Source organism: Corella eumyota, chromosome 7 (assembly GCF_963082875.1).
Source record: "Corella eumyota chromosome 7, kaCorEumy4.1, whole genome shotgun sequence".
NCBI classification, from domain to species: Eukaryota; Metazoa; Chordata; class Ascidiacea; order Phlebobranchia; family Corellidae; genus Corella; species Corella eumyota.
Window position 1 is genome coordinate 3,353,582 of NC_137496.1, and position 26,661 is coordinate 3,380,242.

At 30.5% G+C, this 26,661-nt stretch overlaps 4 protein-coding genes and 2 pseudogenes across 5 annotated transcripts; 2 read left to right on the forward strand and 4 right to left on the reverse strand.

Moving 5' to 3' along the window:
• Window positions 1-1,859: 1,859 nt before the first annotated feature.
• LOC145759682 (uncharacterized) lies at window positions 1,860-4,760 on the forward strand. The gene is made up of 13 exons (XM_082573530.1): window positions 1,860-1,891; window positions 1,978-2,219; window positions 2,307-2,423; window positions 2,535-2,684; window positions 2,824-2,954; window positions 3,040-3,203; window positions 3,342-3,442; window positions 3,531-3,670; window positions 3,779-3,879; window positions 4,039-4,165; window positions 4,300-4,479; window positions 4,558-4,614; window positions 4,707-4,760. The coding sequence occupies exons 1-13, from the start codon at window positions 1,860-1,862 to the stop codon at window positions 4,758-4,760; spliced, it is 1,596 nt and encodes a 531-aa protein (XP_082429656.1).
• A 494-nt stretch (window positions 4,761-5,254) lies between these two features.
• On the forward strand, window positions 5,255-7,963 carry LOC145759684 (uncharacterized). The gene is made up of 12 exons (XM_082573532.1): window positions 5,255-5,359; window positions 5,445-5,686; window positions 5,781-5,897; window positions 5,971-6,120; window positions 6,233-6,363; window positions 6,455-6,618; window positions 6,738-6,838; window positions 6,921-7,078; window positions 7,261-7,361; window positions 7,472-7,571; window positions 7,633-7,826; window positions 7,900-7,963. Exons 1-12 carry the CDS (start codon window positions 5,334-5,336, stop codon window positions 7,961-7,963), a joined length of 1,548 nt encoding a protein of 515 aa, XP_082429658.1. The 5' UTR covers window positions 5,255-5,333.
• A 1,575-nt stretch (window positions 7,964-9,538) lies between these two features.
• LOC145760577 (glutathione S-transferase 3, mitochondrial pseudogene) lies at window positions 9,539-10,464 on the reverse strand (annotated as a pseudogene).
• Window positions 10,465-10,983: 519 nt separating this feature from the next.
• On the reverse strand, window positions 10,984-11,785 carry LOC145760576 (glutathione S-transferase 3, mitochondrial pseudogene; annotated as a pseudogene). The gene is made up of 2 exons (XR_014286597.1): window positions 11,587-11,785; window positions 10,984-11,474 (listed from the first exon to the last, which is right to left on the reverse strand). The product of XR_014286597.1 is annotated as a glutathione S-transferase 3, mitochondrial pseudogene (transcript).
• Window positions 11,786-12,001: 216 nt separating this feature from the next.
• On the reverse strand, window positions 12,002-20,701 carry LOC145759095 (uncharacterized). The gene is made up of 24 exons (XM_082572836.1): window positions 20,547-20,701; window positions 20,342-20,437; window positions 20,141-20,248; window positions 19,883-20,044; window positions 19,455-19,664; window positions 19,003-19,172; window positions 18,594-18,694; window positions 18,409-18,511; window positions 18,231-18,326; window positions 18,029-18,142; window positions 17,852-17,960; window positions 17,078-17,281; window positions 16,763-16,918; window positions 16,102-16,691; window positions 15,800-15,989; window positions 15,571-15,717; window positions 15,301-15,495; window positions 15,112-15,215; window positions 14,900-14,993; window positions 14,462-14,593; window positions 14,258-14,376; window positions 14,000-14,175; window positions 13,654-13,925; window positions 12,002-13,581 (listed from the first exon to the last, which is right to left on the reverse strand). Exons 1-24 carry the CDS (start codon window positions 20,685-20,687, stop codon window positions 13,132-13,134), a joined length of 4,239 nt encoding a protein of 1,412 aa, XP_082428962.1. The 5' UTR covers window positions 20,688-20,701; the 3' UTR covers window positions 12,002-13,131.
• Window positions 20,702-21,703: 1,002 nt separating this feature from the next.
• LOC145759685 (uncharacterized) lies at window positions 21,704-25,722 on the reverse strand. Its single transcript, XM_082573534.1, has 8 exons — window positions 25,714-25,722; window positions 25,550-25,655; window positions 24,299-24,419; window positions 24,085-24,207; window positions 22,369-23,930; window positions 22,204-22,276; window positions 21,902-22,073; window positions 21,704-21,730 (listed from the first exon to the last, which is right to left on the reverse strand). The coding sequence occupies exons 1-8, from the start codon at window positions 25,720-25,722 to the stop codon at window positions 21,704-21,706; spliced, it is 2,193 nt and encodes a 730-aa protein (XP_082429660.1).
• Between the last annotated feature and the right edge of the window lie 939 nt (window positions 25,723-26,661).

The following is a 26,661-nucleotide window of genomic DNA, read 5'->3' on the forward strand; positions in this document are numbered from 1 at the left end:
TAAAAAATTCTGAAATTTACATTGCAGAGTAACACAGGCATGCAAAATCGATTGTACTAAACAAAAACTGATAAATTTGTAAAATAAAGATTTTACAGCACTTTTTCAGTAAAATGATGACGTCATTAATTACCGTGAGAGTTTTTTTTCGACGAAATTTTTGTGTTCATTTTTTGCCAAAAAAATTCATGCGTTCATGCCGCCCTATATTTTGTACTAAATTGTACGCGGTTAAATTACAATATAGCGCTATTAATAATGTTTAAAAAGTGCCTAATAATATTGATTTAAAAAAAACGTGTAAACTTGTGCAATATATTTCACGGTTAATTCCGATTTAAATCAATTTTGTTCTGATTCTGATTTAAATCAAAAAAGCAAAAATACGACAACAATAATGTTAGAATGTTTATTAGTCTGCGTTTATTGATTTATTTACTAGTTTTATTCAAATAACCCCGTAAAACGTTACTATTTACTAAATACATTAACATACAATAAGCATAGGAATTTAAATAATTAAATTTTATCACTCTGTTTATCTTTTAATAGTAGCTTGGGGCTATAGTTTGGGATAGGGAGGTGGAATTGAAGGGGTCAAAAAAACTAAAAATGAAGGAACGAAAAATAAAAGAAACGAAAAAAATAAACCGAAAAAAAGAGGAAAACAAAAAAGGAGAGGGCGGAATATTAAATTGCGGAAATAGCGTCGGCTGTTATTATTTAGAGATTTTATAAATAAAACGCGGAAAACCGGAATTCTAATACGTTTTTTAAAAGTTTGAATGCAATTTGTTAAATCTTGTGTTGTATATTTGTACTACGAAAAATTTATTTAAACAGCCTAATTTTAACAAAATGTTGTACGTGATATTTATTTAAATAAAAGTAATAGAGTTGCATTAGTAACATACACCATATTCAACACATAAAGTAGCACGTAAAAATATTTGAATTGTAATTACCCATATGTTCATATTCTAATCCGCCAATCAAAAGTCCAAAATAACAATTTTTAGTTCTTTAAAGATGTATATCCAAATGTCATATTTTAAAGCAAACTTATTACATTACTAACAACCTATTTTTCTAGATTTATAACGATAAAAAATAGAACTAGTTTACAACTAACATTAAAAATATATTTAAAAAAAAAACACTAGTTTCTGATGGCAATAACAAGTTCCCATAAACAGGGTTGCCAAATGTAAAAAAAATTACAATTATTTTCAAATGTTTAAATGGTAATAGACTACAGTTGACCAAAATTTGAAAATTTTTTGACGATCTTTAAATTTTAATAAACAAATACCTATTATTTAGTAAATGAGTAATAATTACTTTTTATAAGACATTTAATTATATTATCTTATAAAATGACAATAACAATATATTTTAAAATCTAAGATTTCGAACCATAATAGACAATCTTCAAAGTTGAGATGATAAAAATGTGTTACCTGGAAGAAGTTTTAAATAAGTAACTAGATCAAAACAAACAACACGTCGTGGTCTTAAAAACAATTCCTCGAATGCATAAATAGCGTGAAACTGATTAATCATATTCGTTTTAAAGAAACCAATTTTTTGTTGCATGATTGAGATATTACCGAAGTAAATTATTACTAAACAACATTAATATGTATAATTTTAAGATTTGCATATGGCCTGCTTGAACATATGGTCGTTTACAGCAACGGATATAAAACGGAAAAAGAAATTGTTTTTGTGTACATTAAAAACAGGGTTGTTCAAGTCACATAGTGCTAATACAAAAAGATAGGATTTTAAGAATATCATATAGTTTTAAATAAAAACCCAAAAACAAATAATTAAGAAGTAGTAAGATATTGCTTGTGATGAATTGCCAAAAAGAAGAAGACCCTTTTAAGTAAGACAGAAATTTCCTATCAAAATTAAAGTTTTTATTTACACATAAAAATAATTAAGTCGTAAAACAATTTTGTTTTGTTTAAGCTATGCAAGGCACGAGAGTGTGTCAAAATGGTTTCAAAATCAAGCCAAAATGACCCCGAACAAAATAGCTTTGCTTGACGACAACAAATCTTTTACTTTTCAAGAGTTGGATGAATTAACTACACTTTTGGCCAGATATCTTATAGTTAACTTTGGTGTTAAAATAAATTCTTCAGTTGTGCCAATCTTTATGGAAGAATCTGTCGAATATGTTATAGCATTCATTGCTATATTAAAATCAGGTGGGCCCTTCAATATCTACATTTTTGTACTGTACATTTTTGATAAAAAATATCAAACATAATAATTTAATGTGTTTTGATGGATAGGCGGAGCTTTTATGAACTTGTTTTCGACAACAGCCACAGGCGCTGTTATAGAAATGTGCACAGTTGTTGAACCAGTTTGCTTCTTGGCATCTGTTCATACTTTTAAAAAGCTTAAAGGTATTTACTTGTAAAAACCACATGCATTTTATTTAAAGGTTTTTTTCTAAAAACACATAAGAAATTAATACAGTAAAAAGCCTTTTTGAATTATAAGCTTTAAAAACTTAGGTGTAAACGTACCATCGTTTGTACTGGATAAAGATTGGGCAAATCGAATTATAAATTCTGATTGCAATCTAAAAGTAGAATTACCCAAACGTAATGTGGACGATAATTCCCATGTTGCTCACACATCTGGCTCGACTGGAAAGCCAAAAGGTAAACTAGTCTTACATTCGCATGTTTTTTAATTAGGTAATTAATATTAAGTTGTAATCGAACACAATGCAATAAATGTTGCTTAAAGTTGTTACGCTCTGTAGTACCTAATTAACACCAACAAAATGTTTTTTTATAGCCACTCTGTCTCCGCAACATGCTCCATTGCTTTGCTTTAACTATATTCATGTGATGGTACCATTTGAAGAAAACGAAGTGAATGGTTGTTTTACGTTTTTTACAGACGAGATAATGCTATCTATTTTAAAGGTTAACAATTGTTGTTGAATAAAAACGTTTCTGGTGAAATTTAGCTAAATATAAAATACATTTTTTGTACTTTTTTACTATGCAGGGATATCCAACATTTACAATAAGTCACGCTATATTTTCTGACAACAAATTGTTTGGACAATGTGTCAAGCGAAATTCTATAACAAGGATGCTGCTTACACCATCACGCTTAGAACAAATGCTCTTGGATCCCAATATTAATCCTGACGACTATTTGTCAATGAAGTAAGATAGATTTTATTTGGTTAAAAGCTGAGATGGTTGGAGCTATTATAAAATTTATATTTTTCCAAACACAAGTTTTTCGTAACATCTATTTAAATATACTTAATTAAAACAATTTTTTTCTTTTATTGTTTATAGATATCTTATGATTTGCGGAGAAGTATTAACAGTTACATTGGCTAAAAGATTGTTGGCAACATTTCCTTGGATCAAAATGTACAACCGGTATAGTACTGCAGGTTCGTGGCCGTTGCTTTCAATAAATAGTAAAGTAATGAAGTCTTCCAAGAGGAGTAACCCGTCTTTAACATATTACTACTTTTTCAGAGGCTTACGATGTTACGATGTTTTATATAAACGAGTATTTTGAAAATGGTGGAGACCCAGATACTATGTACTGCCCAGTTGGAAAACCATTTTCTGGGATCTCAGTTAACGTTTTGGATGAACAACAAAAACCTTTACCAGTTGGCAAGCTCGGCCGAGTGAGCTATAAATTATTAATTTTTTAGCACATTGTTTAGTCATACTACTTAAAGCACTGTATACAGTTCCGTATTTTTGCTGTCATTTAGGTCTACATTGAAAGTCCTGCTTTGTCTAAGGGCTATTTAAAAAACCCAGAACTTAGCAAACAAACATTTATAACAACTTCAAACGGGCACCGTGTCTATAAGTAAGGGTTGGTTTCTGTTTATTGCTTAAAAAATTATGTCAACACACAAAGGTATGTAAAATACGATAAAAGTATTAAAATACCTCAGTAAAATTTATTATTTAACACCAATTACTACATTTATCTTACATTTTAAACAATTTGTGTGTTGTTTTCAAGATATAACAAACAATTTATCTTTCTTAGAACTGGAGACGTGGGAAGGTTTTCAATGGATAACAACTTAGAGATTTGGGGTAGGTGTGATTCAATGGTAAAGGTAGGAGGAAAGAGTGTTGATATTCAGGTACATTACTGTTATAACTTTTCAAATATGACGTATGAAAATAAACAGTAGGCTATAAATTTAATAAAAATAGAGAAGTAAATTGCTTAGATATATCATAAGCCCATGAATTACATTTTTTAAATTTTACATAGGCTATAGAGATCCTACTTTTAAAACATCCCAATGTAAACGCATGTGCTCTAAGTGTAACTGGGGAGTTATCAAAAAGAAAAATAATTGCATACATTGTTCCAAATGGTAAACTTACTGAACAAGAACTAAGAGATCACATTGCCTCGAAATATCTAAAACTTATGACACCTAATGAGTTTGTATTTCTTAAAAGGTGAGGAAAAAATAAATAGATAATGCTAAAAAATTACAACATCAATAACATGTATTATTTTTAGTATTCCTATCAATGTACAAACGACCAAGTTGGATTTAAAGTTATTAACGAGACCAGAGTTATTTCAATAAAAATAGATTACCTTTAAAAATTTCACGTAACTGACCTTTGCAATGTTTTTATTTAAATTAAATAATTTTGTGTAAATAGCTTCAAGGCAAATTGCCTGAAAGATCATATCTTACAGATAAAGAATTGTTATAGTTCAATATTGTAAAGTTCAACTTTTACATGTTGCAAAAAACATGTTTTCCTGAATGTTTCTTTTTACATTTTCGCAATTACGAAATGTGTGTTGGTGAATACTTTAACAAGTACTCTATATATTCATTAACAATAGCACTTCAATATGTTACTAATAAACTAAAAAAAAAATCGTGTTCAACCTTTACAATGAGACAGTTTTAATTAATCACACAAACCAAAATTCCAAAAAAGCGACAAAAATTAATCATAAAACATTGCGATGGGTTGTTTAACTCTTAGTCATAATTTAAAATTCTATATAGTGCCAGTTTTAAATTACAAACGAATTTAATTAGGGGGAATTATAGACAAAAATCCTAGAAATAAATCATGAAAAGGCAATAACAAAAGCCAATAAAGGCACAGTGGTTTACGGATATGACATAAAGGAAAGAGGCGTTGTATGCGGGGGAGTGCTTTCGTAATTGCCAGTTACTTAATTTCTCAGGTTTAAAAACTAAAAATTTGGTCGCGATTATTTGACAATTTTATAGATTTTAGTAAAAATTTTGCAAATTTGAACTGATAAGAATGAATTGCCAAGAAGAAGCTCTAAAGTAAGCCACTTGCATTTTATTTATTTTTAAATTAGAAAATATGTGGCCTAGTAGATTAAACGTAATACACATTTAACTTTCCTAGTTATGCAAGGCATGAAAGTTTGTCAAAATGGTTTCAAGAGCAGGTCAACTTGACACCGAATAAGTTGGCACTATTCGACGAAAAAACTTTATACACTTTTCAAGAATTGGATAAAATAACAACCCTTCTAGCCAAATATCTAATAGTAAAATACGGGGTTAAAAGAAATTCCTCAATAGTACCAATTTACATGGAAGTGTCTGTCGAATATGTAATAGCATATATTGCTATAATAAAATCAGGTAAAACAGCTTTTTTATTGACACATGCACTAGAAACTGCTTAATGTGTGGGTTTTTTGCTTGATGGCTTTAGCAATAAATTTTGTATTTACAGGCGGTGCTTATCTGATTGTGTATCCTCAAACTACTACAGATTTTGTAAAAGAAATGTGTCATCGAGTGGACCCTGTTTGTATCATGGCCTCACCCTTCTGTTACCCCAAGTTAAAAGGTATTTTGGAGTTTTTGCATACATTGAATTACGGCATACTTTGACAAAAAATAAAAATGTTTATTTTACTTAGGTGTGAATGTATCTTCGTTCGTATTAGATACCAATTGGACAAATCGTATTCTTAATTCCGATTGCAATTTAAAAATAGAATCACCTAATTGTGAATTAGACGATGTTTCTTATATTGCCTACACATCTGGTACTACAGGAAAGCCTAAAGGTAATTGTGTATGTCAATAAGATAAATACAAACTAGGGTTATAACACGATACAGTTTAAGCGCCGACAACCATTTCATATTATACTGATTACAATATTCCAATCATTTCCAGGAATTGTATGTACGCAACGGGCTCCAATATATTCTTACAACTATGTTCATGCCTTGCTTCCATTTGAAGAAAACGAAGTTTATGGTTGTAACATATTTCTTTCATGGGAAGTGATGAGACCTTTGCTAAAGGTTAATTTTGCTCGTAATTTGACATCATACCGTACATGTATTATAACACATATGTTAGGCAAAAGAAAGTCTAAACAATGTTGTTATACAGGGATATCCGGCGTTCATAATAAATGAGGCAACAATATCCGACAACAACTTGCTTGCACAATGTGTCAAGCGTAATCTAATAACAAGAATGATGATAACACCATCACGTTTAGAACAAATGCTGATGGATCCAAATTTTAATCCTGACGACTATATGTCAATAAAGTACCATAGCCCACTACTATTTATAAAGAAAATAAAATTTAGATTTTTCTTACCAGTTTGATCATAATTATATCATAAGATGCTGAAATAGTGTTTACTTACAACATATTTTTTCTTAGATACTTTATGTTATGTGGAGAAGTTGTTACAGTAACATTGGCTAAAAGATTGACGTTAGCCTTTCCTTGGATTAAGATGTACAATCTGTACAGCATTGCTGGTAAAAGTTCAATATTTTAATCCCAAACTTCGAATTTTAACAATTTTTTTAGGCCTACACCTAAATCAAAGTTTCAATTTAGAAACTCACGATGTTGCACTTTGCAATTTAAACGAGTTCTTGAAAAACGATGAAGGATTGGAAAGTGTCTACTGCCCAGTTGGAAAACCGTCTCCTGGGATCACAGTTCACATACTAGATGATCAAAAACAACCTGTTTCTCTTGGTAATCCTGGAGATGTAAGTCTTCTTTATTACTAAAAATTTTAACAGTTAACTGAGTATTGCGGAACAAGTGCGCCACTAAACGTATTGGTCAAATGTTGTAATTCATTAGAGGGTTCATTGTAATTTTATAAAATAAATTGTAAGTTTATAAAATAAATTGTAAAAGTAGTACACATCTTTTTATATATGTTTAGGTGTACATTGAAGGTCCCACTCTTGCCATAGAATATTTAAAAGATCCAGAACAAACCAAAGAAGCTTTTCTAACAAATCCAAACGGAAAAACTGTTTATAAGTAAGTTTCACTGTTAAAATAACACAAGGTTAAATTTTGAGTAAAGTTTCTTTACACAACATAAATTTTGGCAGTAACTCATATTGTTGTAACTATTTTTCACTTTTAAGAACGGGTGATAGGGGAAGGTTTTCGCCAGAGAATAATTTAGAAATTTGGGGACGTTGTAATTTGATGACCAGGATTAAAAATCAAGATGTTAATCTTAGAGTAAGTAAATGGCATTTTTAAACAAAGGTATAAAAAAACAATATTCTATATATTTTTAAAGGGCATCGAGATCCTACTTTTAAAACACCCTAGCGTAAACGCATGTGCATTGGGTGTAACAGGGGAGTTATCAAATAGAAAAATTACTGCATATATTGTTCCAAGCAGTGAGGTAACTGAAAAAAATCTCGAAGATTACATTGTTTCGAAAAATCTTAATCTTATGATTCCCAACCAATTTAAATTTCTCAAGAGGTAAATTTTGTAATCAGATAATTAAAGAAAATTTAAACAATTGGACCTTTGATAAATAAAATGTTTTCTTTAGAATTCCGGTGAATATATCTTCGAAATTTGATCTAAAATCATTACTCAAACAAGAAACTGTCTAAGTATTGAATCAATTATAGGCCCTCCTCCATTATACAGTGATTTTTTTATCAGTCAAAGAATGTAGTTGTTTTATTATTATGCTTTTTAGCACTTTTTCTTTCTTGATTAGATGTAATATATAAAATATTTGCACTTCATTTTTGTGACAGTTCACGATTTCATATGTTAAGAGTGGCTTAATTTTTTTAAACGCAAGGTTATGCGCGAGAGCTATTGTTTGGATGGGGACGCGGAATTTGAGGGAATGGAAAATGAAGGAACGGAAAATGAAGGAACCGGAAAATGAAGGAACGGAAAATGAAGGAACCGGAAAATGAAGGAACGGAAAATGAAGGAACCGGAAAATGAAGGAACGGAAAATAAAGGAACCGGAAAATGAAGGAACGGAAATTGAAGGAAAGTGAAAAAAGGAGAGGCGGAATTCTAAAAAAATAAAACGCGGAAATACCGTTGACTATTTATTTGTATTTAAGTCGATATTATTTTAGAAATAAACGGGCATTTTATAGAAGAGGGTTAGGGTATGCTGGGGTAATAAAAATTAACTCATTATCGCTTATCAGTTCTCAAATAAATAACAGTAAACCTAAATAAACAGTAAACGGTATTTCCGCGTTTTATTTTTTTAGGATTCCGCTACTCCTTTTTTCACTTTCCTTCAATTTCCGTTCCTTCATTTTCCGGTTCCTTCATTTTCCGTTCCTTCATTTTCCGGTTCCTTCATTTTCCGTTCCTTCATTTTCCGTTCCTTCAATTTCCATTCCCTCATTTTCAGTCGACCCGTTTGGATTGGACGCCATTTTGAATCAGTTTAAAGTTGTTTTGCAGCAATACTCTTACATTAGTTTAGGTATTACCATGCGTCCAATACAGTTTTTGCCTTCACAGTATGGATACGTGATTTTGTGCTTCGTGGCGGCCCATTTAACTCATCTATATTTGGCATATCAAGTTTTTAAAGCAAGGAAAAAGTATGACGTTAAATACCCAACTATGTACAGCAAAAAACATCATCTATTTAACTGCATACAGCGGTCTCATTTAAATTATCCAGAACAATACATATATCTGTGTAATATGATGCTTGTTGTTGGAATGGTGTATCCTAAGTTGACGGCTGCCTGTGGATTTTTATATGTAATCTCCAGGTATTCATATGCCTTTGGATATTCAACGGGTGACCCTGAATTGCGTCAAAATGGATTGTATGGGCAGCTAGGTTCATTTTTATTAGTTTTTCTTTTACCTTATGTAGCCAACCTTCAATCAAATTTTATTGACATTCCTGAGTTTTACTTTTGGAAATGACGTGTTACTTTAAATCTCTTAACTTACATCAATAACTTCCTACAGAAATTTTATAACCTAGCCAATTATGTGACAAATTTTACTTTTTTTGTGCATCAATTCTTATACAAAGAGCTTATTAATTTCTATATATTTTTTTAATACCCACTTCTAACTTTTTAATCTAGTTTCATTTTAATATGCTCTTTATAGATGTAGTTCAATTTGTATATATATATATATAACTGTAGTAGCTGGAATAAAACATTAATTACAAACTTTTTTAAAATTTAGACACTTCTAATTTATTTAACCCAACAAGCTAATAATGACAATTATTTTAAAGCTACAATGGGGCTTAATGGCTTTTAAAAACAAATAGTTAGTAACAAAATATGTTATAGTTAGTATCATTATCTTATTTTTCATTAATTAGATATAAACAACAACTTTGTTTCATGACAAATCACCATTTTACATAATTACCAAATTGATTTAATTTTACAATAATTGTTAAAAATTTTTAAAAATACAGAGCTTTAAAATCTTAAAAATACACTACTAAATTATGATGATTTGATTTTTAAGGGGAACACTATTAAATGTCAAACTGTAATATTTAACTAATCCTATAATAAAGAAAACACTTTTGAAGACTTGATTTTTTAAAGGGTGCTTTAAAGAAAAAATTTTGCAGCAACTTAAGGACTATTAAAACAGTGCAATTGGACATTTCAATGTGACCCTCTTACACATTCTCAAATGACTTAGAATGGAAGATATTGATCCATGCACCCACATTGGCGTACCCCAACATATAGCATACCCCCTAGAAGCCCCAACAACCCAGCTACCCCATATTCACCATTAAGCCTTTTCTTTGGGTCTCCAGTATAGTAACCCCATGCATAAGAGAAACGGGATGTAACATAGATAGCCCCACAAATGGCAGCATATTTGGGATAAGCCATTCCACAGATAAGAAGTGCCACAAGAAAGAAACCAATAGATTCAAGGGTGTTCTGATGAGCACGCTGGTAACAGTTAAACATATTCTCCTTATCACTATACATAGCTGGATATTTTACACCATATTTCTTTCTTGCTTTTCCGACTTGAATAGCAAGATAAATGTTGTTGACAACAGCATAGAATATCACCAGAATAACATAACCAAAATCGGCTGGCAGAAATTCGAGGACAGCCATTTTTATTAATTTTTTAATCAAGTATGTTTAACCTAGATTTTCTGCATGAAAACATAATAGATTACACACCAAACATAATTAGTAAACTAACAAGTTAAAAACAATAATACTCATTTGCATTTTATAAGGTAGTGCATCAAATGAAGGTATATTATAAGGTATATTTATCAAAGTTCGAAAAAAAGGCTATCATGCTTTTTGCATAACTTTGTATCTTGCAGGTATTAAGTAACATGTATACAGCATATACTTTCAAAAAATGACAAATAAATCTGATAAATTTATGAAAAATTGTTGTTAGTGTAAATGATAAAAATACAGCCACATATTATTCAATTATGATGATTAGACTTTTTAAGAGGACCAATTTAAAATATCAAATTGTAATATTTGCATAAATTTCATTAAAAAAAATATCCTGAATAGCAAAATTAAAAAAAAAACGTTTAAAAATTAGTTTTAAAACATGATTTAAAGGACTATAAAAAAGGTGCAATTTGATATTTAAGTGCAATCCTTTTTTAGATGATTATTAGAATGGAAGATATTGATCCATACACCCACATTGGCGGATTCCAACATACAACATACCAAGCGTAAGCGCCATTAACCCAAATACCCCATATGTGCCATTAAGCCTTTTTTCTGGATTTCCAGTATAGTAACCCCATGCATAAGAGAAACGAGATGTAACATAGAGGGCCCCACAGATAGCAGCATATTTTGGATAAGCCATTCCACAAATTATAAGCTGCACAAGAAAGAAACCAATAGATTCAAGGGTGTTCTGATGAGCACGCTGGTAACAGTTAAACATATTCTTCTTATCACTATACATAGCTGGATATTTTACATCGTACTTCTTTCTTGCTTTCCCGACTTGGATAGAAAGATAAATGTTGTTGACAACAGCATAGAATATTACTAGAATAACATAACCAAAATCGGCTGGCAGAAATTCGAGAACGGCCATTTTTATCAACTTTTTAAAAAGGTGGAATTTTGTTAAAATTTTCTGCACAAAAAGTATAAAACTTAGGCTTCAAAACTATATAACCACGTCGATTTTTACCTATTTATTAACGTCTGAACGTTTTCAAATCAATCTTTTATTGCTTACTGCTTACCTCTGTCTGTCTGTCAGTACGCCAACGCCTGTATGTATCTATCAATCAATTGATCAGAGATTTAAATTAATATCTAATAGTTTGAGCACAAACTGTCTGGCTTTTTATAAAGTATTACATTGGATTACGTGTCCATTCATATTTTACCTATTAATAGTTGTAAAATTTTCGAAATATTTCGATATTACAAAGATTGCAATCAGAAATTTTTGCAAAATAAAACGTCATCGGATATGAATTTTGTCAAGTCATTTAGAAGTGTTTCCGCATTAGATCAAATTTTTTAAAAAATAATAAAATTGGATTTTTTTTACCCTAATGCAGGATAAGAAATAAAAATCAAATTCTAAGTCTTATTAATTGTATTTTTATATATTGCTTTTAATAGAATTGCCAACAAAAGATATTTGATAAAAATTTGTCATTTAACACAAAACAATATTGATTTAAATGCACAAAAGTTTTTTTTTTTTTTTTTGTATATATATCTTTATCCTCGATGTGGGAAAGTCGAATGCGCGACTTAAACATAGAGTAACATCAGTTACTCCGACCCCGTCTCGAGTTGCCTGTGGCAGTTTGGAATATTATAGAGACTATAATTGCCCGGTAATTATGCTGCTGATTAAGTGCTGGCTCAGCAGGAGTTCATACCGTTTAGAGCGCCTTACTCAAGGGCGCTACAGCTTGAGATCAGTGGGGATTGAACCCACGACCTCATGGTAGTGTAGCAAGAGTTCTTATCACTACACCACGCTGCCGGTCAAGTTTATCAAATTGTTTCAACAAATAGTTTTTCTGGTAAATTAGGGGCTGCATTAATTTATTTAGGCTACAGCAAAACAATTTACTGCACCAAAATATTAGAAAACATAGCCCTTAATTAGTAAAGCAAGCAAGTATATCAAAAGCGAAAACAATTACCCATTTGATTATTAGTACAAAAAGCATATTTACAACAGCGCGCTAACTTACAGTAATAGCAAAAAAATTGAACTTCAAGACATTACAACACTCAAACATATATGACCCTGCAATTTTTTTGGCTTTTAGTAAGAAATACAATCTGGAACGACATGGTAACAAATACTAGAACCTCATAACGAAATTCTAATATCTTTTAAGAAATTCTGAATAAATTCATATACAAAAATGGATTGCCCTTAAAATTTGGGAACCTACTTACCTTTTAAATAAATTTTACACAAAATACACTTATCACAGTCGAAATGGAGTTGGTTGCATAATAACAATAAATGCACAGACATAAATTGATATAGAAGAATCAAACAAACAAATACTTCATCCAACCTTGTGAAGGATCACCTTGGCAAAAGAAATATTAAACCAATTAAAAGTTGAAATCAACAAATGTGTAACTTGTGATTCAGCCTAGACCACAAAAAAGATTCAGCAAAAAAGCATAAAGAAAAGTGTTTTACACTGGTATTGGAATATTTTTAAAGTACCTACAAATAAGTGTTTAATGTTCAGAAAATAATTTGTATTTTTGTTTTTTTTGGAACAACCTTACCATATTTTTTTTTAGTCTAATTCATCGATATCAGTGTATTTGGAATCAACGACATATTTATAGTTGTTGTTGTTGTTGTTGATATTGCAATTATTCAAAGAACCCCCTTCATGAGTTTTCAGTTTCACGTTAGTCTCCGAGAACTCAGGATCAGAGAAAGATCCAAATTCGAAACAATCATCCACTGATCCTCCGCTGATCGGAGAAGCATCTCTGGAGGAGCTGTCCCCAGAATCCCCTTTACACTGGATGCTGGAGGTTGACTTGGATACCTCAATGCCAAGAGGAGAACCAACCTCAATCCAGTCGTCTGGCGATTCTCTATGGTTTACTGGTCTTTCAGGGGCTATTTTAACTGGTTTTTGGTACCATTCAGAAGTGGTTTTTGATTGAGGGACCGGTATGTTAATTTTTCTTGTAGGCTTTTTATTATAAGTGGCATTTTTAGTAGTTTTCAGAACCTTTAAGCAGAAAAAAAAAAAGTAAATTTAAAATATAATTTTGTAACACTGACTTAAACTTTCATAACTTACCGCTTTACTTATATGATCTAAATCTTTTTTAGAGGTGGTTAATTTAGAATCCAGATCCAAGGGAGACAGAAGAATATGTTGATCTTCTACTTCGTTCTCACCATTTAAAATAGGTGTGATGCCTGGTGGCGATGGAAAATGTGCGTTTTCAGTCTTAGAATCTCTGCCAGCTTGACGACTTAGCTTTTCAGCTTTAGATAAAGAAGAATCCAATTTGGGATCAGAATCGGGTTTTATGTCTGATCCAGGGTCAACTGAATAACCAGCAGGAGCTATTCAGGACAGAAAAGTAAATTAAAAAGGTGTTTTGTTCATAGACCTTAAAGTCATTTAAATAATACTATACCTAGTTCCAAATCTGGTAATATATTGACAGCAGCAAAATTATCTGCTGAGCAATTCTGAAGATCTTCAAGATTGAAAAACTTGCAAGGGGACAGAATTAATGAAGGAAAACAATGAATTAAAAACTCGTACGAGTTTTGAAATTTTCCTTCTCCATTTTTGGTGACATATTTTTCACTTCAAGGTAAGGTTTGGTTAAAATTTAGTTTTATTCTAATTTAAAAAAAAACATATATTAAGATAGGAGTATTATACTTACTATAGCTCATTGCTATTTGAACAGCTCTGCATAAAAGTAAGCAATGATTTTATGTCAGTAACATATTCCTTCGGTATATCAGCTACCTTCTCTTCGTTTCTATACAAGTGCAATATTTCCTATAAAATATAAATTTTATAATATATATTCAATTTTCTTTTTTTCAATTTTCTGTGTAAAAGTCACTTTCAAAAATAAAATTACGTATTCTAAGGCCTCAAGTTGTTCTAGAATGGACCCTTCTTTCGTCTTTCCTCCGTTTAAGGATTTTTCGACTAGTAGTTGAACGTATTTTGTTTTTTCTTTACTGCTCCAAAAGTAAGGATGGCTGACAACCTTAAAATGAAAGTCACAGCAAATTAGAACAATAGTTTTATTTCCAAACTTTTAAATGTAAAATAGATAATTCTTTATTATCTATGTTTATTTTTTTTAATGACAACTTAAATATAGTTATGAATTTTAAGATATGAGCACATACACAAAAAAAATTAATTATATTCCCTTTACTATAACGATTTTAAATATTAAAACATACAACTTCAACTATTTTGCCTATGGGCATGTTACATTTATTTATTTAAAAATTAATAGGACAAAAATTCAGCCAAATTATATTTTTAAAAAGTAAGTGTATATTACTTGATTAATATCAAATCGATTTTCTCTTTCCTTTAGAATCATATTTCTTATAAGATGATGTGCAAATGGATCTGTCAATGCTTTCAAGTTATACCTAAAACATTTTTAAACATACTTAGAAAAAACTTTTTAAAGTTAGTATATTTAGAACAAGCATAGGTAATTGCTTGATTATTGAATACCAAAAAAAAAACAATTTTTGAAATACTTACGCTCCTCTGGTTATGTTGTTCATGCACACTCCGGGAATACTGTCAGGATCCCCAAAAGGATGTCCTCCGCTAGTTGCTATGTAGAAGAACAACATCCCAAGTGACTAAAATCCAAAAAAATATTAAATTTTAAAAGAAATTGATTAATATTGACAAGATATAATTTTGTAATGAATTTTTACAGCTTACCACTATATCAGATTCCTTGGTAAATCCTGTGTTTCCTTTTTCATCTGAAAGAATAGTCTCACGAGCCATCCAGCACATACAAGATATCGTCGGAGAAAGATTATGCTTGTTAGCATGTTTACTAACTTCTCGACGATGTATCCCATAATCAGATAATCGTAGCTGGTTCTCACCACTCAAAAACACATTTCTTGGCTGACAATTTTAAAAGTATAACAAGGATATATAAAAAAAATAAATATATAAAAATACTGTGCCTTATAACAATACCTTTATTGCCATGTGCAGAATATCATGCTTGTGTAGAAACTGCATTGCATTTCCAATTTGTCGACAAGATTCCAAGTCAGAAATTGGATTTAAGATTATCTTCTTGCGATAAATCTGCTCCAAAGAGTATTCGCCTACAGATTGAACCTTTAAAAAAATAAAAAATAATCATCAGTTAAAAAAATAACAACCACTATTAAAAAAAATCCCATCTTTTTTTATAACTTACTAGATAACAGTGTGATTTGTCCTTCACAATAGCATGGTATGTATTTAAGCCAACGTGTGTAGGCAGAGTAAGAAGATCGGTAACAATTTGCTTCTGAGACAAAATTGGGGCTCTTTTTGTGCTAATTTTCTTGATGCTGACCTCTTCGCCTTTGCTGGTAAGGCCCAGGTAAGCATTACTGTAATCCGGTCTAAAGCGTTTTTAATAACAAATAATTAAAAATTGTTTTTTTTTGTGGGGGCTACTGAAGAATTAAAAAAAAAAATTAGGATTAAGTTAGTTGGAAGTTATCGCGTACTTACCCTGCCCCAATGTTTAAATGATGTTGGTTGTCACAAAAATAAGCGGTTTGTTCTTCTTCATCGTTTTCATCCTTCCAGTGAATTTTTCTTAGCGAATCTCGATCAAGTTCCGAGAGATCCTCGAATCTTGCCACCCAGCGCTGTGAAGATAACTTCCAGGGAAGAAAATCGTCATTAATGTCGCTAAACCCATTAAACCCCAAATTATCATTTTCAAGCCCCACAAAACGAGGCTCGTTTGTAGTCCTATATGCTTCGTTTAAAGAAAACGTTTTTTTAAGGTTGCTAGCCCCTGGGGTTGCATTATTGGGTGGGTAATGAAGCTTTACAGGGGGCTTGGTTTTGGTGTTTTCATAAAAATTCAAAGGGTGTGAAAAGTGAACATTTCTTGACCCACTGCTACAGTCCGATGAGCTTGAACTTTGGCGACGACGACGAACTGTAGATTTAGCTATTTCCTTCCAATCAAATTGTGAGGTTGGAATATTGATTGGTTTGGAGGTTGGATTAGTAAAATGGTTGCCGTTGTTGTTTACCTCGTTGATGACATGACCATTTTCTTGTCTTGAATCTTCCTCATGATCTTTGGTCTTTGAAAATTAAACAAAATTTAAAAAAAAGTATAGTTATTAAATAAATAACAATCTTGACTTTGCTTGACCTCGTTTTCAGCTTGTTGTTTCTTCTTTCTTTTGGCAGCAGCCTTCTTTTTGTTTTTTTTCTTCTTGCCTCCAGTTTCTGAGTTGTTAGAATTTGTGTGTGACAAAATATTATTACCGTTCCAATCTTCAGTAACATTGTTATTGAACTCAGCTGACTTAAAAAGTCCAAAAAATAAGGTTATAACATAAATTAGCCCTTGTGTACATGTCTGTTACCCCTATGAACAACACATAACCCCCTAAATTTTATCTAATTCTTACTACCATCCCAAAACACTGTACCTTTTTAAAAAAAATTTTTTTGGGGGTTTTACCTTATTTTTATCTTCAGAAACATTTTTTATTTCACTTTTAATTTCTTCTTCAACAACCCCATCCTCAGCAAGTGTAGGAAGCCCTCTCTTCTTCTTTTGTTTCTTCTTCTTATTCTTGGTGACCGGAAGGAAGTCATCTTCCAGAAGCTCGGCCTCGATCTTCTTCCGATCTTCCTCTGTCTTTGCACGATCACTTTTCACCAACTAAAAATAAAATTATTTTTTTATTTTTTACTATTTTTTTTCCTTAAAACGCTGTTCAAAAATGGTTTAAATGTAACATAAAAAATAAGTAAATTACAATGGAGGTAAGCTGTCATAGCATAAAACAATTGATTGTTATAATAAATAAATAAAGACCTAAATGTTTGGCATAGAATTCCATCATACACAATACTTTAATATTTTCTAAACGATGGTAAATTAAAAAATGAAAAAACTACACAAATGCACAAAAGTTAAACCAAATAATAAAACTTAATCAATCAAATTTGACAAAACAGGAAATCAATAAAGTTTAAAAGTAATTGTACACTCGAATAAACGTGATGTTATTACTCAATTACACAAAGGGCTTATAAGGGATTAATTATCACAATAGATTATAATTATTTTATAAAGGCTACCGGCTATCCCCTTACTGTATCAGTAAGTGACCAATTTAATAGGTCAATTAATAATTAACCTACCCTTGTTAAATCTATACTTGTATTTTTACACATAAATACGTATTTTAAAGGAAAATTAATTTAAAAAAAAATTAGATTATTCTACTTTTAGACATCTTCTCATGTTTCTGTTTGCAGAACTTTTCGCCGTGATCGGAATTTTTAACAACTGTGTAATTTCCTTGCAGAATAAAAGGTCCTTGTCTTCCTTGAATCTACAAAATTATACATTTTACTTTATCCCCCATTTGGGCCTTATACATATTACAGAAAAATGAAATACCTGTTGACGAAATCCAAATGTCCGCGTTGTACAGCAACAACAAAACAATCGCCGGTTACTTTGACATCGTTGTCCAATAACATATGTGCTAACGTCACATCTTCTTGCAAACATCTGAATAAAAACAGGTAAATTTAATAAATCTGTCAGGTGTTGTTTAGTTGCGATTTTATTAATATAATAAGTTAAAAAAAAAACTCACTTTAGCATAACCCTTTTCTCAAATTCATTAGTGACCAGATTGTTCTGCGAAAAATGATTGGCAGTGATTCCATTAACATGCTGCTTAAGCAATAACCTAAAAGATAAATATGGATTACTAAGCCTTGTTTTTATTGTAGTGTGATATAGTATTTATGTATTTCAATGCAAATATTAACCTGTTCATATTTCCAATCTGCTGTAGTCTAATCTGATTTTTCAGAATAAAGAAAATAAATTGCCAGGCATATTTTTCATCAGTTTTTCGATTTTTGTTTCCATCTAAATTAAATTTAATATTTCATTATTTATTTAATCAAATAATAAAAGGGTTACATAACATGTCACTTTTTTTACTGTTTACCATGAAGTGAAGATTGATTGTCAAGCACAACTTTCACCAATTTTCCAATTCTGCTGAAATCTTCGGATCCCAAAACTTGAAACTGGTCTTGAAAATCAGCTCTGCAATATAAAATGTGGACATTTTAAATAACAAACATTAAGAGTGAGGTCCAGGGTTTGTTCCTTGCTGCTGGCACCAATATTTTCTCTTCGGCACACTTCCATTTTTGATCAGTCGATTAAAAATATAAAAAAATCTTACGATAAAGGTCAACGAATATTAAAATAGCATAGATATCTCAAGAGATAGCCTAAGGACATTAAAATGCAGAATGTTAACATTAAGAGCTTTCAATTGTTTGTTTAATATACAGTTCAATTTTAAACATTTTTATTAAAACAAAACATTTAAAACAAAGTGATCTCACCTAACATTAAAGTTAGCTATCAGAATTGAGAATATAGCCATCAATTTTTTAGCAGACTGTAGAATGGTAAACCATTCATTATCATGACTCGTATGGCAGTGTGACAAATCTTCTGCCAACATTCTCAACAAGTCTGCCCAGTTGAACAGCTTCACTAAATTGTGCGCAACCTAAAAATCAATAACACAGATTTTAATATGTTGTCAATTGCAGTACTAATCCTTTAAGTTAAAAATCAATTTAAATTTAATTAAAACAAACACTAATTTTATATCTATATTAAAATACTAATAGTCCATGTTAAAACACACCAATAACACCACTTAAAATACATTTTAATTTCTAAAAAATCTATATATAAATATAATCATTTTACATCTTAAATTATGTTATTTTCAACAACTTAGTCTTTGTTTTTTAATAAAAAATATGTTTTTAATAAAATAACTTGCATCCTTTGATCTGATGTTGCTAGTAGCTAACATCAAATGAATGGCATTGATAAAAATTTTGGTTCGAGACAGATCGAAAGCTCGACACATCGAACCGAGGAAGTTTTCTTCTGAAAATTTGAGAATTGAGAGCTCAGGACAGAGATAGGAGTAAGCTCCAACGCAATAAATTGCAACCGGACTACGAAAAGCAGTAAGAGAGCAATACAACTAAAGAATAAAAAAAGATAAATAATACATACAGTCAAGTCCCATAATAAAGAATTTGTTAACCTTATATAAAATGTTTTACACAAATAACTAAAGAAAAAAACACAAATTAAAAACTATTAAGACCCATAATATAGAACTTATCAACCTTATAAAAATATTAATGTTTTTTTTTAATTAAATTTAGGTAAATCCCAGGACAAAACTAAATAACTTACAGCTTCATAAAGTATGTTTGGTCTTAGTGCATTAGACTCGTGTTCCAACAAAGCATGACAGATTGCTCCCAAATTCCCACAGTCTATTTCTGTTATATCTTTGGGGTAAAGATCGCGAAAAACTTGGGTAAAGACTTCCCAGTTTTCAAGCAAACCCCGGTCCTGTGGGGTAATCAATGTAACGTAAAATATAATTATAGATATTACTGTTTCACGTGTGAATATATTCAACTTAAAGTTTAAATAAATGGTTCTTACCATGCTGTCTCCTGCAATAAAAACTGATTTTGCTCCAGCATCTAAAAGACATTGCAGAACTTTCAAATGTCCTTTTCTTGCAGCAAAAAACAAGGCACTTTCCCCACGCTTAAAAATATAAATAATTCATACAAAAATTTTAAATCACAAGAAATAATGATCTAGAGGTAAATTAAATTAAAGTTTTTATTTTCTACATACCTTGCATCTATAATTAACATCTGCTTCATTTTGTATCAGGCATTTCACGATTTCAAAATTTCCTTCATATGCTGCATAACATAAGGCAGACATTTCCTATATAGCAAAGAAAAATTCTGATTAAAAAATCTATTTTACATCAATTTTTTAAGACTATTGATAAATATAAAATAAATAAACCAGATTATGGTATTTGGAAAATAACCTTTGACATTGCTGCATCTTTAATTTCAACGTTTGCAACACAATTTACATCAAATCCAGTTTCAATGAGACGGTTAAAGTCAGTTTCGTTAAGAATACCACCACTACATTTTTCAAAAAATTCTTGTTTCCCTTTGCTCATAGTTTTTAAATTCATTTGCTATAATAATTTAAAAAAAAAGTTGTTTTTTGGAAATAAGAAAACATAGTTTTTTTGCGTTTTTAAAGCATTTTATTACGATCACAGCATTTTAAATTCTATCTATACCCCTAACTAGACATTTTGGCATTAAATTTATAAATTTAAGCTATTTTGTTTGCCAAAAATATGCAAAAATTGGTTAAACAAAACAAAAACTTCAAAACGTGATTTGCAACTTGCAACCTCGCCAAACAACCTCACGTGACCTTTCATTACAAAGTTTCTAGAAAAGTTACATCGTTAATACAAAAATATTGTAGTTCTTTAATTTTTTGTAGAATTAAAATGATGTTTTCTAACACTAAGCTATTACTTTAACAACGTTTGAATAAATGTTTATCAAAAAACACAACCTTAAACAACAAATTCAAACAATCCTTGGTTGTGGTGTGCAATATTTCGTTAGATGCGACCCTATTACGACCTAAAATTTTTGTAACGGTACCTATTCTAAAAAGATTTCTCCTTTACATCTCTTTTTTAATTATGTAACTTAAAATATAAGAAATATTGGTATTTGAAAGTTATATAACATATTTATTGCACCAATGTATATAGTTATTGCTAAAAGTAATAAAATATAACAAAATAAATTAAAGTTTTGGAAAGCTTGCTCGTCTCTTCTTAGATTGCTTCATTTTTTGTATACTAATCACCTCGAATTCAAAAAGTAAATCTGTATCCGGGGGGATTGTAAGAACAGGGTGTTAAGAAATATACAAAATTGTTTTTTTCCTTTTGTTTTGTAACGAATTACAATTAAATAAAATTATAAACTTTTTATTCAGATTTTCTTATCAAAAAGTTTAAGTTTGTACCCTACTTATTAGTTAAAAATTTTTATAAATTGTAAATATAGTTTTTAAATAAACAAAAAGGATATCCCCAAGCTTCGAACCCGAATTTTCCATAAGCTTTTTTGCTCTGGATTTTAAACTTGCTCTTCTCTTGCAACTTCATGGTTGCTGCCGCCTCATCCCAACCTGCATTTAAATTGTTATAAATCAACATTGCATTAAACTAATAAGCCTCATAAATTACTGCATTTGCTATACTTAACTTTTCTTATTTAAATTTATTACTAAATAAAAGCGTATTAAGTCAAAGATCAAATAAAAAAACAGATTGCCTTTTATGACTTGTTTTTCGCCCACCGAAAACGAGAAAGCTTTCTGGCCTAAGTCCTTTGTGCTCCAGAATTGTCGAGGAGGGTTGCTATCTATGAAACCAACACAGTGCATGCTCATGATGTCACCAACGCGAGGGGGTTTCCCGAACCCGGGCCTCAGAATAACCTTTTGAACTCCAGGAGTAATTTGCACATATCTGAATAAGATTAAATATTTGTTAAAGTCATATTTTAGCACAAAGAAAAGAGAAAAATTAGCAAACTATATGGCCTTAGTACTAGACAATTTTCGTCCTTTGCAGCATATATATTATGTAAAAATCTTACTTTTCAGGTTCCGATTTTACTTTAATTCGAATTTCTTCGACATGATAACTTTGCTTCTTTTTGTCTTGATTATCTGAAAAATAAAACAATTTCGTAACTATATCAATTATTTTAATTAAGTGGTCTATTATTTAATTTCTGTATAAGTTGCCCAAATGTGATTACCTTTAGCGGGAGTTTCTAAATCATCTGTTTCAGCTATCACAATATTTACATCCGATTCAACGGGCACTTGCTCATTGGATGAACTTTCATTATACTCTTGCTCAGTTGGTTTATTAATATTATCCCCGTCATTAATAAATGTGCCACCTTCTTTAGATCTTGAATCAGTAAACGTATTTTCTTTAAGAACTTGGTTATTTAAAGTATCTTTATCAGCATTTTTTTCTGAAACTTGATCATTCAGCGTTACTTTTTTAGACTCCTGGTTGTTTGAAATATCTTCTTTAGACACTTGATTATTTAATGTATCTTTTTCAGACTCTTCATTATCCGGTGCTACTTTGTCAGACTCTTGGTTCTTTAAAATATCTTTTTCAGACCCTTTGTCTGTAAGTGGAATATTTTCTTTAAACACTTGCTTATTCAGTGCATCGTTTTCAGACCCTTCATTATTTAGTGTTACTTCGTCAGACTCTTGGTTGTTTAAAATATCTTCTTTAGACACTTGATCATTTAGTATGTCTTCTTCAGACTTATTATTATTATTAAGTGTTACTTCCTCGGGCACTTGGTCATCCAATGTATCTTTCCTAGACTCTTGATTATTTAGTGTACTTTCTTCAGAATCTTGTTTGTTTAAAATATCTTCATCCAATCCTTGATCAATTTGTGTTTCTTTTTCTTCAGAACCTAAATCATTAAACTTATCTTCTTTCGATTCTTGATTATTTGAAATATTTTCCTCAACCTTTTGAACATCCAACATATCTTCTTCAGACTCTTTGTCTTCAAAAGAATTTTGTTTAGGGTCTTGTTTATTTTTTATAAACTCACCAGAATTGTTGTCCTGTAAAGTAGTATTTTGATCAAAAAGTAAATCTTCATCAGATGAAGTTGAGGGCTTTACAATTTCTATGTTAATTGCATCTTTCTTTGTGGAATTTAAGTCTTTATCAAGATTTTTCAATCTTTGTTGCTCTTCTATTATCAACTCCTCCTCCATTGTTAAATCTTCTTTAGATGTGAGTCCATCTATATCACCAGTTGTGTCACTTTCAAATAAATCAACGTCATTTTTATTAGATTCAAACAGAGTTGTTTCTGTGTCTGATTTCAAACCAACACTTTTAAGTTGAAGTTGTTGACTAAGAATTTCTTCTTCTTCCATAGTTAGGTCTTCAGTTGGGATATTTTCTTCATTGTTACTTTGTAGTAAATTCTCGCCATTATTTGTTTCAAGATTTACATTCAAAGTTTCTTTCAATTTTTCTGGCGGTATATTATTGCTGTTTTCGTTGATGTCCTGTTCATAATTTTCCGTATTTTGTTTTGCAGTATTAACATTTGTTGTGGTTTCAGGAAAGTGTTTATTATGTTCAATTTTATCTTCAACTTCTTTGTGCAGATCACTAGGGTTAGTAAAATCGATATTGTTAGTTTTGTCGACATCTTCTTTCAAATCTTCATCATCTAAATTGTTGTCAACTAACCCAGGGTCATCATTTGAAAACGCTTCATACTTTTCGGGTTTTATTGTATCGTACGCTAACCGAATAGTTGGTCTGTTGAAAAAGTGACAATGTTTAAATAAAACCAAGAAATCAGACTAAATAAAAGGTTACTTAACGTCTACTGAAAAAGTTTGCTACGGGAAAGTTTTTTAAAACAGCTACTAGTTGTTACAGATCACATATATACTACATCTTTATCACCTACGTGAATTTGTAACGACTGTAATCTAAATAGGAATTGATAGCTACTCCAAAAATAACAAATAGAATCGATATTACAAAAAGAAAAGTGCTTATATTGTTATCAGTTGAATTTTGTGGCGAATTTCTGCAAAAAAATATACGATTAAAGCATTGTACATTGCAAATTTATTTTTATATTTCACCGAGTTGAATTCATAAAAATACAATGTACTAACTTGTTTTTAGTATTTGTTTTTGTTGTGTTGTTTTTATCTGATGAAACTATTTTCTTGTCTTCAGCTTGCAAATTTTTATTCACTTGTTTATTTTTCTTATTTTTCCCTTTACCCATTTTGTCTGTAGAGCATTGCAAACAAAATTATGTGTTTGTAAAGTTAATATATTGTTCTTAATAAGAATATCAAACCCTATAAACAGACTAATAATTCGCAAATGTAACAAACTTAGTTATAGGTTGTAAGCTTTTAAGTGTAAACAGGAAATTAATATCAATTTACATATAACTAACGAAACCTTCAAGTCAAATCGATAAACCAACTTTAACAATTTTTATAATAGATTTACAACTAACAGCTTTAATCTTTAATTGCTTTAGTTAACTTCCAATTTCTATTGATTTTTGTAAAGCAATTTGTCAGAATATTTTAATAAGCTAATCGCTTACAACAAATTAAGATTTACCCAACTAAAGTACCCTTTTTACAAATTCATTCTATTTGATTTTTTTTTTATTTTATATACTGAAATTTACAAAACATTGTATCATCTTTCTTGTGAAGGACACGTATTAACGCTTTCAAACAAGAGATAATTTTTCAGATAAAAGTTGTTGAAAACAGGGGTAAGTGTCATTGAAGTATTAAGCACATCAAACTGAAATATTGACGTAAAATATTAAATACTTTATATTATCATACATGTCTACGTGTTTAAAAAACTATTGCAATCAAGACAAAATATTGACACAATCTAAAGTATGTGTATAATGTTAAATTGTAAACCTAAAACCATAGGTGGGCACAATTAATCGAAAAAAAAGTAACTTCGTTAAATAGTGATTCGTTACACAACACATTAACTTCGTTAACTTTTTGTGAAATTAAATAGAATGTAACTAAAGTTATTAATAACCGTTAACGTTAACATTTAAATTAAACATTTTTTCGCATTAAATCGCAGTTTAGTAAAACTTTTGAATTAAAAAAAATATTTTACAAAAAAGTTTTTCTAGCGCCATAGCTTAAATTATCAAAAACTGGCAATAAGAATGTGGCACACATGGATTGTGACGTCATTTCTGCCCAGCTACCCACCGTTTTTTACTTACTCCTTCCGGCCTACCCTATCCTCTTACCCAAACCCGCCTACCTTTTCCTCTTACCCCACCCAACCTACCTTTTTCTTCTTACACCACCGAGCCTACCCTTTCCTCTTACCCCTTTCGACCCCTAACCCCCCCAACCTACCCTTTCCCACCTTACCTTGACCCTGATTCCTCCATCCCGTAAGTGAAAAGAGACATCCCCCCACAAAAGGAGCCTTTTCCACTTGTCCAGCAAAAACAGCTTCCATCTAGAAAAACAAAATAGGGGATAAATTTTTATCACAAAAAGTGATAAATAACTTATACCCTTTCCATTCGGTAGATGGGACTGTTAATGAAAACAGGAAAGTTAAAAGACACAAATGATTAGAACAAGCCCGCACATATGATCTCAATAACGGAAAGTGCCATAAAATGTTTTACGCATAAAAAAAATTTTTGTTTGTGGTGACTAATTTAAATTTAATCCACAAAATTATTACGCACCACAAATAGTAAGATATTTTTTTATAAGATGTAAGAGCAAATGTGCAAATAACCGTGGGGTCCCAACAACAATTAAAACTAATGTCTTATGGCTTTAGATTAAAGGGGACGTGTCATATTATCTTTGATAATGTGATACGGTAAAAAGGCGTTAATTCCTAGCAATTTTTTAACTTAGATTTAAAAAATTGAGATAACGAACTTATATTAACGGAAGCACAGTTTAACGAAAGTTAACAGGTCCGATAATACTTTTGAAAGTTAACTTGAAAGTTAAATTACGCAAAAGTTAACTTCGTTAATCAACGATTAGCGGGTTAACGGTCTAGTGCCCACCTTTGCCTCAAACTAAAGTCAAATAATTAAAATTTATGATTTTACAAACTTTAAAATTTCGTAAATTTTTTTTTATATATTTCTCAATAAAATAAAATTTTATATATTTAATAAATTAAATAGTTTCTGCGAAGTTTGGGGCATTTAATTTAAAAATATTAAACATATTTCTCAGCAAACTAATTGATTACAAAACGCCATTACCAATCGAGCAATATTACTTGATCAAGTCGTAATCCGCTTATTACAAATTATTACTTCTTTTTCTGGCACGGTAAATCGATATACTAAGCCAAACTCTCACATGCTACCGACGAAATTAAAATAAGCAAGCAATTTGACGCATGCTAAAGAGATATAGATCCGAGTACTTGCAAAATAGCGATTAGCAAACCATTTACATAGAAAATTAATCGATCTGAAATGACTTTA